Here is a 13,097-nt window from a genome sequence, read left to right on the forward strand (position 1 = left end):
CGGTCCTGATACAGATAAGGAGGAACAGTGTGCTGACTGCCTTCCTTACCTCCATCCTCTCACAGCACTTACGTCCATAACTGGAATTTATTTATTTATATTCATGTCTGTCTCACCTTCTAGACTGTAAGCTTGTTGTGGGCAGGGAATGACTGCTCATTGTGGGCAGGGAATGTGTCTGTTTATCTTTATATTGTACTCTCCCAAGCACTTAGTACAGTGTTTTGCACACCGTAAGCGCTCAATATGACTGAATGAAAGAATGGGCATGGGGAGTAGAGGATGGGCTGGGGAGAAAATCCGCTCCTCCGCACACTCAAAACGTGAGGCTTCCGCAAAACCCCAGGGAAGACTGTTAGTGACAATAATAATAGTAATAACTATGGCATTTATTAAGCGCTTACTATGTGCCAGTCACTGCACTAAGCACTGGGATGGATACAAGCTGATATGGTTGGACACAGTCTCTGTCCCCCATGGGGCTCACAGTTTCAATCCCCATTTTACACATGAAGCAACTGAAGCACAGCGAAGTGACTTGCCCAAGGTCACACAGCAGACAAGTGGCAGAGCCGGGATTAGAACCCACGATCTTCTGACTCCAGGGCCCATACTCTATCCACTATGTCATGTTAGTTGCCAATGTGCTCTGAACTCTGAGCCCTGCAAAGCCAGAAATTCTGCTCCTCTAGCTTCCTACTGATTTGGGTTTTATTCTGGGAATACTTCTGTGATGGGTTTTGATATTGATATTGAGAAGCAGCGTGGCTCAGGGGAAAGAGCCCAGGCTTGGGAGTCAAAGGTCATGGGTTCGAATCCCGGCTCTGCCACTTGTCAGCTGTGCGACTGTGGGCAAGTCACTTAACTTCTCTTTGCCTCAGTTACCTCATCTGTAAAATGGGGATTAAGACTATGAGCCTCACGTAGGACAACCTGATAGCCCTGTATCTCCCCCAACGCTTAGAACAGTGCTCTGCACATAGTAAGTGCTTAACAAATACCAACATAATTATTATTATTATATTTCATTATTCCTGATGTGTCTGTCTCCCGTCCCTTCTCCCCAAATACACTATTTTAAAAAACGGTATTTGTTAAATGCTTACTGTGTGCCAGGTACAAAAACTCCTCACTCTAGGCTTCAAGGCTCTACATCACCTTGCCCCTTCCTACCTCTCCTCCCTTCTCTCTTTCTACCACCCACCCCGTACGCTCCGCTCCTCCGCCGCCCACCTCCTCACCGTCCCTCGGTCTCGCCTATCCCGCCGTCGACCCCCGGGCCACGTCCTCCCGCGGTCCCGGAACGCCCTCCCTCCTCACCTCCGCCAAACTGATTCTCTTCCCCTCTTCAAAACCCTACTGAAAACTCACCTCCTCCAAGAGGCCTTCCCAGACTGAGCTCCTTCTCCCTCTACTCCCTCTACCACCCCCCCTTCACCTCTCCGCAGCTAAACCCTCTTTTCCCCCTTTCCCTCTGCTCCTCCCCCTCTCCCTTCCCATCCCCTCAGCACCGTACTCGTCCGCTCAACTGTATATATTTCCATTACCCTATTTATTTTGTTAATGAAATGTACATCGCCTCGAATCTATCTAGTTGCCATTGTTTTTCATTCAATAGTATTTATTGAGCACTTACTATGTGCAGAGCACTGTACTAAGCGCTTGGGATGAACAAGTCGGCAACAGATAGAGACAGTCCCTGCCGTTTGACGGGCTTACGGTCTAATTGGGGGCAAGTTTTTACGAGATGTTCTTCCCCTTGACGCTGTTTAGTGCCATTGTTCTTGTCTGTCCGTCTCCCCCGATTAGACCGTAAGCCCGTCAAACGGCAGGGACCGTCTCTATCTGTTGCCGACTTGTTCATCCCAAGCGCTTAGTACAGTGCTCTGCACATAGTAAGCGCTCAATAAATACTATTGAATGAATGAAGGAATGAAAGGTACTGTACTCTGCACTGGGAGTAGATATAAGATAATCGGATTGGACACAGTCTATGTCCCACGTGGGGCTCACAATCTTAATCCCCAGTTTACAGATGAGGTAAATGAGGCACAGAGAAGTGAAGTGACTCGTCCAAGGTCATACGACAGACAAGGGATTAGAATCCAAGTTACTCTTAGATTGTGAGCCCCCTGAGAGACAGGGATCAGGTCTAATTCCCACCTGTGTATACTCTCCCAGCACTTAATACAGCTCTCTGCACACAGTAAGCACTTAATAAACACTATTACTTCCATCCTGAGACAGGGGTGGATTGAGTCCAGGAGGAGAGAGAGTCAGGGGGAATAAGAGGGTGGGGGCAAAATGGGAGAAAATGAGGGGAATGTGAAAAGGTAGGGAGAGGAGGTGTGAGAGATGGAGAAAATGAGATGGGCACTGTGGAGGAAAAAGAGAGGTTGTCAGAAGTGGGTATGAGAGAAGGAGGGAGAGAGATAAGGTGCACAAGGTACGGAAGGGGCAGTGGAAAGGAAAAGAGGGAGAGGATAAGAGAAACAGGGTTGTGTGAATCCAGGAAGGGAAAGAGTGGGCATTGCAGGAGGACATTCAGATAAAGAAAAGTTTCCTAGAAAACCCTGACTCTGAGGGGAAAGCACGCACTCTCTGAGTTTTGACTGAATCATCTTAATCAGACCTGTTGCAATTCGGCATCCCCGCAAACTGTATAACAGGGTGCACATTTTCAATTTAACTTCAATCTCGTGTAGAATGCGTACCTCAAACAGCAAGATTGATGTCAATGAAAAGAGGCAAACCTGCTCAAGTCCCACCCGGGAAGGCAGAAGAAGCCCAAAACACTCATTCATTCATTCAATAGCATTAATTGAGCGCTTACTATGTGCAGAGCACTGTACTAAGTGCTTGGAATGTATAAATCGGCAACAGATAGAGACAGTCCCTGCCCACTGACGGGCTTACAGTCTAATCGGGGGAGACAGACAAAAAACAATAGCAATAAATAGAATCAAGGGGGTGCACATCTCATTAAAACAATAGCAATAAATAGAATCAAGGGGGTGTACATCTCATTAACAAAATAAATAGGGTAATAAAAATATATACAAATGAGCGGACGAGCACAGTGCTGAGGGGAGGGGAAGGGAGAGGGGGAGGAGCAGAGGGAAAGGGGGGAAAGGGGGGCTTAGCTGAGGGGAGGTGAAGGGGGGCAGAGAGGCAGCAGACGGCGCAGAGGGAAGCTCAGTCTGGGAAGGCCTCTTGGAGGAGGTGAGCTCTCAGGAGGGCTTTGAAGAGGGGAAGAGAATTAGTTTGGCGGAGGTGAGGAGAGAGGGCATACCAGGACAGCGGGAGGACTTGGCCCAGGGGTCGATGGCGGGATAGGCGAGAACGGGAGACGGTGAGGAGGTGGGCGGCAGAGGAGGAGGAGGAGAGGTAGGAGGGGGCAAGGTGACGGAGAGCCTCAAAGCCTAGAGTGAAAAGGTTTTGTTTCGTGCGGAGATCGATAGGCCACCACTGGAGGTTTTTAAAAAGGTGAGTGACATGCCCAGAGCGTTTCTGCAGGAAGATGATCCGGGCAGCAGAATGAAGAATAGATCGGACCGGGGAGAGACAGGAGGAAGGAAGATCAGAGAGAAGGCTGACACAATAATCCGGCCGGGATATTACGAGAACCTGTACCGGTAAGAAAGCCGTTTGGGTGGAGAGGAAAAGGCGGATCTTGGCGATATTATAAAGGTGAGACCAGCAGGTCTCGGTGACGGATTGCATGTGTGGGGTGAACGAGTGAGCCGAGTCAAAGATGACACCGAGGTTGAGGGCTTGAAAGACGGGAAGGATGGTCGTACCATCCACAGTGACACGGAAGTCAGGAAGAGGACAGGGCTTGGGAGGGAAGATGAGGAGCTCAGTTTTGGCCACGTTGAGTTTTAGGTGGCGGGCAGACATCCAGGTAGAGACGTCCTGGAGGCAGGAGGAGATATGAGCCTGAAGGGAGGGGGAGAGGACTCCCCTAAACCACAACCACCGATAAACCTCAAGGGAAGCTCTACACCTCCTCCTCTGCAGCTGCACATTTCCCACGGCCTTTGGGACGTTACTCGGATCCCCCCCTTACCTCAAAACAGCACTCTTCACCTTCCCATCCAAACCCTGTCCTCCCCTCTGACTTTCCCATCACTGTAGACAGCACCACCACCTTCCCTGTCTCACAAGCCCATAACCTTGGCCTTTTCCTCTACTCATCTCTCTCAATCAACCCACATATTCAACCGGTATCCAAGTCCTCTCATGCTACCTATACAACATGTCTAGAATCCGCCCTTTCCACTCCATCCAAAACGCTACCTCGCTGATCCAAGCACTCATTTCCTGCCTTGACTATTACATCTGCCTCCTCGATGACCTTCCTGCCTCTCGTCTCTCCCTATTCCCGTCCACACTTCACTCTGCTGCCCGGATCATTTTTCTGAAAAACCCTTCGGTCCATGTCTCCCCACTCCTCAAAAACCCCCATTGGTTGCTCACCCACCTCTGTATCGAAAAGAAATGCCTTATTATTGGTTTTAAGGCACTTAATCAGCTCTTTCCCTTCTACCTCATCTCACTGATCTCCTACAACCTAGCCCGCACACTCCATTCCTTTAACATCAACCTACTCGCTGTACCTTGATCTCGTCTATCCTGCTGCCGACCTCTTCTCCAAGTTCTCCTTTGAGCCTGGAACTCCTTCCCGCTTCGTATCCAACAGTCCACCACTCTCCCCACCTTCAGAACCGCCCTAAAGTCACATCTCTTCCAAGAGAACTTCCTAGACTATCAAATTTATTTACTTACTCTATGCAGACCACTGAACGAAGCGCCTGGAAGAGTACATTATAACAGAGTTGCTAGGCAAGTTCCCTGCCCACGACGAGTAGCAGGGTGGCCTAGTGGATAAAGCACAGGCCTGGGAGTCAGAAGGACCTGGATTCTAGTTCTGGCTCCGCCACTTATCTGCTGTGTGACCTTGGGCAAGTCACTTCACTTCTCTGTACCTCAGTTACCTCATCTGTAAATGGGGATTAAGACTGTGAGCCCCATGTGGGACAGGGACAACCTGATTACCTTGTATCTACCCCAGCGCTTAGAACAGTGACTGAAACATAGTACGTGTTTAAGAAATAACAAAAAAAAAATATCTTTCAGCCCTTTATCTCCCCTATCCACTTTCTTCTCTGAATCGACTATGAACTTGGCTGTGTCCCCCTTAAGAACTTTGATACTCCCCCAATCCTTGACAATACTTATGTAAATATTCTTATCCTCTACTATTTGCCTTAGCCCTGATCTATTTTAACATCTGCCTCTCCCTGTAGACTGAAAGCTCCTTGTGGACAGGGATTTCATCTACCAACTCTTGCAGTGTGCTTTTCCCAAGGGCTTAGTACAGTGCTCTGCATATAGTGACCACTCGATAAATACCACTGTCTGAGTGATTGTTCATCCTTTTTCCCATTTCTCTGAGCCGATCAAAAATTGGAGCCCAGCTTTGAGAGGGGTCGCAAGAATCAGCGCCCTGGGGTCTGTTAAACTCTACCAGAGCCTGCTAGGAGCCAAAGCTGAGTGTGACCACGTGCCAATCCCACCACCACCTAAACTTGCAGCTTCCCCACCAGACAGGTCCGAGACCCCACAACGGGGCTGCCCAAGAAGCACTCAAACCTGGGGGGCCTCCGAGCCCAAGTCCCCTAGGAAAAGGCTCTGGAGCCTTACGCTCTAAAGTTCTCTCGGAATGTGAGTCATCTTACAAATGGGCAGGAAGGAAAATGATTACGTTGGGAGTTTTTACCTTGATTAGAGCATTTCCTGGGGAGCGACACTCTGAAATCCAGCACAGCCCCAAAAGGTATCATAAAGTCACTCCCAACAGCTTTGTCCGGGGCTGAGGGCACACCCTCCTCTCCTCCGAGCCCCCGGGGGAGACACAGAAATGGGTATGGCTCGGGAAAAGGCCACTTACCTTTGCCAAGACTGAAGACAAATGGTTCGTTTCTGTCCCGACTGGAATCAAACTTTTTCCCGTTGGACAATTTTCCTTTGTAGTGGACGTGTACCTTGTCTCCAATCATCGGCCTCTCGTCCTCGTTCCCCACCCTTTTGATGATCTAGGAAAAACAGATTCCGTGAAGGGGGAAGTGGGAGTTGTTTCTTCTGTGAAAAGCAATGCCATAGGAGGCCGGGGCCGCGGGGGACCCGGAGAGGTCATCTTGTCCAGTCCCCTGCCTGGAGGCAGGACCAGACCAACATCATCTCTGTGGAATGGAAGCCTCTCCTAGCAGGAAAACTCTCCAAGAAAGGAGGTTGTTGGGCCCTTCCTGGTTCTCTCATTCCAAGATCCAACCGCCCACCCTCCCCGGCACAAGTCCAATGTCTAGAAAGTCTTCCTTAGAGCTACTGCAAACTAGTGTTTTGGGTTTTTTTTAAATGGTATTGGTTATGAACTTACTATGTACCAGACCCTACACTAAGCACTGGGATACATATAAACTAATCGGGTTGGACACAGTCCACATCCCACAAGGGGCTTGCAGTCTTAATCCCCGCTTTACAACTGAGGCAACTAAGGCCCAGAGAAGTGAAGCGGCTTGCCTGAGGCCACACAGCAGACAGGTGGAGGAGCTGGGATTAGAACCCAGATCCTTCTGACTCCCAGACCCGTGCTCCACCCGCTAGACTACGCTGCTTCTCCTCCTCAGTTCCTCTCTGACCATCCGTTCCAAAGCCTCACCGCGGCCCCAAGCTCCTTACTTGAGGGGGCTGATCTCACCCTCTCTTGGAGGAAACTGAAGAGCAATAAGAGAAGCTGCTCATGTGCAGTGTGAAGAGCAAAAGCTCCAACGGTGGATTCCAAAGGCCCTGAACCCTGCCCTTCTACTCCCGATGTCCCCTAGGCAAACCCAGACACGTCTGACGGGCTGTTCTCCGCCCTCTGTCCCCTCTACGGAGATCCCTCCGGGCTGGGGTCGCCCGTTACGCTCTGCACCGATCGAGGAAACTCCCAATCTGCAGAAAAGATCAACCCCCACGATGTGGCCTGATTTGGAACGACGTGTTTTCTAGTAAGGGAAATGCCAAAATAGCTCCAAGGAAAAAATATTTAGCTCTCATAAAATCCAGAACATTTATTTCATACTTGGCAGAACAAGGAGCTATATGCAGTGGGTTAGTTCTGGGAAAACAAAATCAAATCCAGCTTGGTTGGAGGTGTAGTTTCTGCTGTCGTCGTGGACATCGAAGTCATTTTTTTCTAGAGTAGATGACATTGGGTGGCAGCTGTCACTTTGGCCGGGGACAACTGGGGGAAGAGGCTGGATTCAGTCTGAAAATGGCAATCGGTGATTTGTGGCCAGAGTGTCCCCCAGAGCCCCAGCTTGGGAGGACCATGTGAGCCTTGAAGACTGGGAGTGGGTTTGCAGCTTTCAGTTCAAAATCTCTTCGGTCCAGAAGAGACGCGTCATCTCTGCCTTTCCAGTGTTTTTGGAAAACCAAACGTTCCTCCGTGAATCTGTCTGATATCCTGCCTGTCCCTTCCACAGGTTGAAAATTCCACTGCAAAAATCCACGCCAGGTTCCAATGCGGCACAGTGCCTGCCCTCAGATTCAGATTGTCAAGCTCCCAATTTTCCTTCCCCCAGGAGAAGCTAACAACAGTTCTCTGTGTCTTCAGGGGAAAGTTTCCAAAGGGAACATCACGGAAGCTCAATTGGACAGAAACTCGCCTACCGAGTCCTCTTTCTGCTACTGAAAACTGGCAACTGGAAGACACCGATAACCCTCACTGGTGGTTCTGCTTGAAACGGAAAGGGGTAATTCTCTATCAGTGGTTCTGCTTGAAACGGAGAGGGTAGTTCTCTATCAGTGGTTCTGCTTGAAATGGAAAGGGTAATTCGCTATCAGTCCAGAAAGGAAATCCCCAATTATACAATTCCTATAAATTAATGACATTATTCATTCAATCGTATTTTTTGAGCGCTTACTGCCTGCAAAGCACATTACATTCAGAAGGGAGGTTGTTATCTTCCTGAAGCCTAACAGAACCCCCGCTTCCCTCTACCTTGGTCACTGTCTACCTGAACTGCCTAGAGAACCGATCGGAACCAATCGTCTCCGCCGGCCCCAACCCTCCCCATTTGCCAACTCGTAGTCCCCACCATGCTGTTTCTGAAGGATCTTCATTAGAAGTTGCATCTTTCGCTCCCCTGGTCCATTTGTACCATGTCCCCTGGACGAAAAACGCTTATTCACCAAATGGCAGTTTAATAAAGGGTACAAGGGTTTGGGCAGAAGAAATGAGCTCTGGCCATGAAATTCAGCGAGGCGATTCCGAGGGGGCGTTCTGGTTGCAAGTTGACTTCTCTGAACCACCCCGGGACTGAGCGGCTCACCTTCAGTACGCCTCGGTCCTTTTTGGGAGTGATGTCTTCCCCTCGTTCGGTGAGAGCTGTGACTGGACCCCCTCCATCTTCTTTGGGAGCCCCGTCAGTAGTCATTGTCTCTTTCTGGGTCCTACACATACACACACACCAAAAAAAAAAAATAAGCCACAGTGAAAATCCCAAAGCCTTCCCTCTTCCCCTATGAAGCAACCGAATGGCCTAGTGGATAGAATAGAGGCGGAGGAGTCAGAAGGACCTGGATTCTAATCTTGACTCTGCCACTTGTCTGCTGAGTGACTCTGGGCAAGTCAGTTCACTTCTCTGGGCCTCAGTTACCTCATCTGTAAAATGGGGATTGAGATTGGGAGCCCTATGTGGGACATAGACGGTGTCCAACCCAACTAGCCTGCATCTACCCCAGTGCTTAGTACAGCGCCTGGCACATAGTAAGAGCTTACGAATACCATAATTATTTTTATCATTCCCTTCCCCTCCGTGGTACCATGAGGGCTTGACAGGAGTGACGGCTGGGCACATCCCACCTGACTCAGCCCGGCCCTAAACTCGGAGTAAAATGTGGCCTGGGTTTTCTACTTGGTAAAACAACTCTTAAACCCTCTTGAAGGTCCCCTACTCCTCAGAAAGAGGAGGTTGGGAATAGCAGCTCTCTCTCAAATGCAATCAACGGCCATCTACCCCTGGACTGAGCAAAGTCTACCTGTCCATGCCGTGTGTGCATGTGTGTGCGGGTCTGTGTATTGTAGAACTGTTTCTTTTGTAACCAGCGTGACATTTACTTCTCTCTGACCCCTGACTGCTTCTTATCAAATCATTGCCAAATCTTGCCCTCCCCTCCTTCATGATGTAACAATAGCTTTCTGCGGTGAAGTGCTTCAAACTCCGGTTTTGCATGAAGCCACTCCCTTAGCCAGGGCTTCCAGGGTGGCAAAATGAAGGAAACCTGACCCCTTGGGATTTACCACACAAAATCCAGGTCGAGACCCCTGGTACGAGTGGGGCAAACCCCGTAACGGGGGTTGGTCAGTATGGACTGTGTAGAAAGCAGCGTGGCCGAGGGACTGGGAATCGGAGGGACTGGGTTCTAACTCCAGCTCCGCCACTTGGGCAGGTCACTTCACTGGGCCTCAGTTCCCTCACCTGTGAACTGGGGATTCGCTACCTGTTCTCCCTCCTACTTAGAATCTGAGGCCCATGCGGGCCCTGGTTATCTTGCATCACCTCAGTGCTTAGTACAGCGCTTGGCACATAGTGAACCCTTAGAAAAATACCACAATTATCATTAGTATCATCACACAATTCTTAATATTATTATCGCTATTATTAAAGTCACCGTAAGAATATAATGGTGCAGGCTGGCTCCTACCCCCTGGTCTTGGCTCCCAATTTCTGCTGCTGTGTCGCACCCACCTTACCCATCCCCAAGCCACTGGGTACTCTCGAAGGTGGCACTGCCCAGGGCCTTTGGGCAGACCTAACCTCCTCCACAACTTCTCCCAGCTACTGCTCATTTAGATAGGAGTTGCCCCCAGAGCTCTGCCACGTCCCCGTCCCCCCCCCCCCAGAGCCTGGGCATTACAGGACCCATCCTTGTTAAACTTGGGGTTGGGGAGTCCCCTAGTCTGAGAAGCAGCACGGCCTAGTGGATAGAGCACGGGCCTGGGAGTCAGAAGGTTTGAACCCTGGCTCCGCCACTTGTCTGCTGTGTGACCTTGGGCAAGTCACTTCACACCTCTGGGTCTCAGTTACCTCATCTGTAAAATGGAGATTGAGGCTGTGAGTCCCATGTGGGACAAGGGATTGTGTCCAACCCAATTTGCTTGTATCCACCTCAGCGCTTAATAGAGTGCCTGGCATATATTAAGTGCTTAACAAATACCAGAACTATTATTGCTATTATTCTGGGGCCCTCAGTTACCTCACCTGTAAAATGGAGATTAAGACTGTGAGCCCTACATGGGACAGGGACTGTGTCCAACCCAATTTGCTTGTATTCCACCCGTCGTTTCCCCCTCAACCCAGTGCTTATCACAGTCCTGACATATAGTAAGTACTTAAAAAATACCACAGTTATTATTATAATCCCACTCTGATTGGACTGCTTCTTATCTGTGGACAGAGGTCTAGCCTTATCCTGACCCTGGGCTTGCCCTGCCCCTGGTCTTCCCCATCTCTCGCTTCCTTCTACAGCAGGAACCCTTCCTTTCCGCCTGCACTTCAGAAAAGTAGGTGAATCAATCGATAGTATTTATTGAATGCTATGTGCACAGCACTGTGCTAAGCGCTTGGGAAAGTACACTACAACGTAATTATCAGTCACGTTCCCTGCCCATGACAAGCTTACAGTCAAGAGGACGAAAATACTTCATATTTGAGTAATCTTGAGTTCTACCGACTTCTAGTCTGATTTTCCTGAGATGGGCTGGGTTCCCAACCTTAGGCATTCCTACTCCCTGAATGGCCAGGAGAGTTTGAGATGGGGCTGAAAAAAGAGGATTTCTGTCCTGTAAAGCTCTTCATGGGCTGTCTGACATTCCCAAGTCCCATTCCACTGGCTCCCCTCTAAAAGCCCCACTTCATTTTCGACCACTCACCCGGTGGGGTGAGTGGGGGGGTTTTGGGCAAGAGGACTGGCATGAGCAAGGGGTCAAAAGGTGAGAGAGTCAGAATTATATTAGTAATAATAATAATGATGGCATTTTTTTAAGCGCTTACTATGCACCAAGCACCGTTCTAAGCACTGGGATAGATACAAGGTAACCAGGTTGTCCCATGAGGAGTTCACAGTCTTAATCCCCATTTTACAGATGAGGGAACTGAGGCACAGAGAAGTGACTTGCCCAGAAGCGATTAGGAGAGCAGAAATGGAGTAAAGGGTGCAGGCTGGTGAGCAGTAGTGATGAGCTCTAGACTGTGGGCTCGTTATGGGCAGGGATGGTCTCTCTTTATTGCTGTATGGTACTTCTCCAAGCGTTTAGTACAGTGCTCGGCACACAGTAAGCACTCAATAAATATGACTGAATGAGTGAATGAGCAGAAGATGACAGCGGCGCTGTAACATGGTGAAAGATGGCCGGCTCCATCTGTGTCTATTACCTGAACGGAAAGAGAGGCGCCTTTCAAACTGGAATATGACCCCACTGATAACCAAGTTGAACTATGGGAGCATATATGCCTAAAAGGGCCGATGCAGAACTGATGATCCAAAGGTACCGTGAGCATGCAAAGATTGTTTCTTATTGCGCTGACGGGTTGGCAGTTGCCTGAGGCTGTTTTTGTTTTCGCCTGTCCCCAATCCTCTTAAAGCTCCTGTTCAAAAAGAGCCACTCCTTTCTTGATTACAGGGTGCCAAGCTGCAGATGTCGCCCAGCTTTCGGTTGTGATGCCACACTGTCTAAGGTTTTGCTCTAATAATAATACTTAAGGTGCTTCTTAAGCGCTTACTATATGCCAAGCACTGTACCGAGTCCTGGAGCAGGTACAAGATAATCAGGTTGGACAGAGTCCCTGACCCTGAAGGAGGGAGAAGGGGTATAGAATCCCCAATTTACAGATGCGGAAACTCTAAGGCGCAGAGAAATTAAGTAACTTGCCCAAGGTCATACAGCAGATCAGTGGTGGAGTCAGAATTAGAACCCAGGTCCTCTGATTCCCAGGCCTGTGCTCTTCCCACTAGGCTATGCTGCTTCCCTGTGTCTTTAAAGAGTTTCCTCTGTCTCCTTTAATTGTGGTTGCCCTATTTAGCTTCCCAGATCCCAAAACCAATCACTCAGTTAATGAACACTCAGGGTATGCAGAACACTCATTCATTCGATCGTATTTATTGAGTGCTTACTGTGTGCAAAGCACTGCACTAAGCACTTGGGAGAGTAGACTATAAGCTCGATGTGGGCAGGGATTGTCTCTCTTTATTGCCGCATTATACTTTCCCAAGTGCTTAGTTACAGTGCTCTGAATGAATGAATGAATGAATGAATGAATGAGAGTGCAATATAACAAATTCCCTGCCCACAAGGAGCTCACAATCTAGAGGGGGAGACGGACATTAATATAAATTCATTAATTAGCCCTGAACTAAGCATTTGGGAGAGTACAATACAATAGAGTTGGCAGAAGTGACCCCTGCCCACAATGAGCTTAAGGATAATAATCATTGTTAAGCTTTGTAAAGTGCTCAATAAATATGACTGAACAAATGAATGCAGCAGTAAATCCTAGGATTTAAAGCAGTCTGCAGTCGGCCCTTCTCTCCGTACCTGGACGATTTTCAGAATTCCCTTCCCAATTACAATTCTCTTTGAAAAGGAGCAATTCATTCCCGATTTGTTATTCTCTTCTCAGGGGAAGAGTGGGGATTCCCTCGCTTCCAGACCTCGCCTCCCTATGAGATATGAACTGGTTGCTGGCTCTGCTGGGGGCCATGAAAACTGAAGGACCTACTTGGGGAAATCAATCAATTAATCAATCACTGGTATTTATTGAGCACTTACTGTGTGCAGAGCACCCATTAAGAGCTTGAGAGACAACTCAGTTGGTAGACATACTCCCCGCCCCCAGTGAACGAGCGGACTTGCGGTCTGACTCTCACAGAGCTAACCCCGGTTAATCCCGGCTCCTCATGTCTGCTGTGTGACCTTGGGCAAGTCACTTCACCTCTCTGGGCATCAGTTACCTCATCTGTAAGATGGGGTTTAAGGCTGTGAACCCCTT

At 49.1% G+C, this 13,097-nt stretch overlaps 1 protein-coding gene across 3 annotated transcripts in view; it reads right to left on the reverse strand.

Annotated features, from left to right (window-relative positions):
* FKBP5 (FKBP prolyl isomerase 5) overlaps positions 1 to 13,097 on the reverse strand; it is a 102,325-nt gene that overhangs the window by 53,531 nt on the left and 35,697 nt on the right. For all 3 annotated transcript variants that reach the window (XM_039912765.1, XM_039912764.1, XM_039912766.1), the window contains 2 exons: positions 8,379 to 8,499; positions 5,954 to 6,098 (listed from right to left, as the gene is read on the reverse strand). In XM_039912765.1, the coding sequence (XP_039768699.1) occupies positions 5,954 to 6,098; positions 8,379 to 8,483 (250 nt within the window). In that variant the 5' untranslated portion in view covers positions 8,484 to 8,499. The remainder of the gene's footprint in view (positions 1 to 5,953; positions 6,099 to 8,378; positions 8,500 to 13,097) is intronic.

Source organism: Ornithorhynchus anatinus, chromosome 7 (genome assembly GCF_004115215.2).
Source record: "Ornithorhynchus anatinus isolate Pmale09 chromosome 7, mOrnAna1.pri.v4, whole genome shotgun sequence".
Lineage (NCBI taxonomy): Eukaryota > Metazoa > Chordata > Mammalia > Monotremata > Ornithorhynchidae > Ornithorhynchus > Ornithorhynchus anatinus.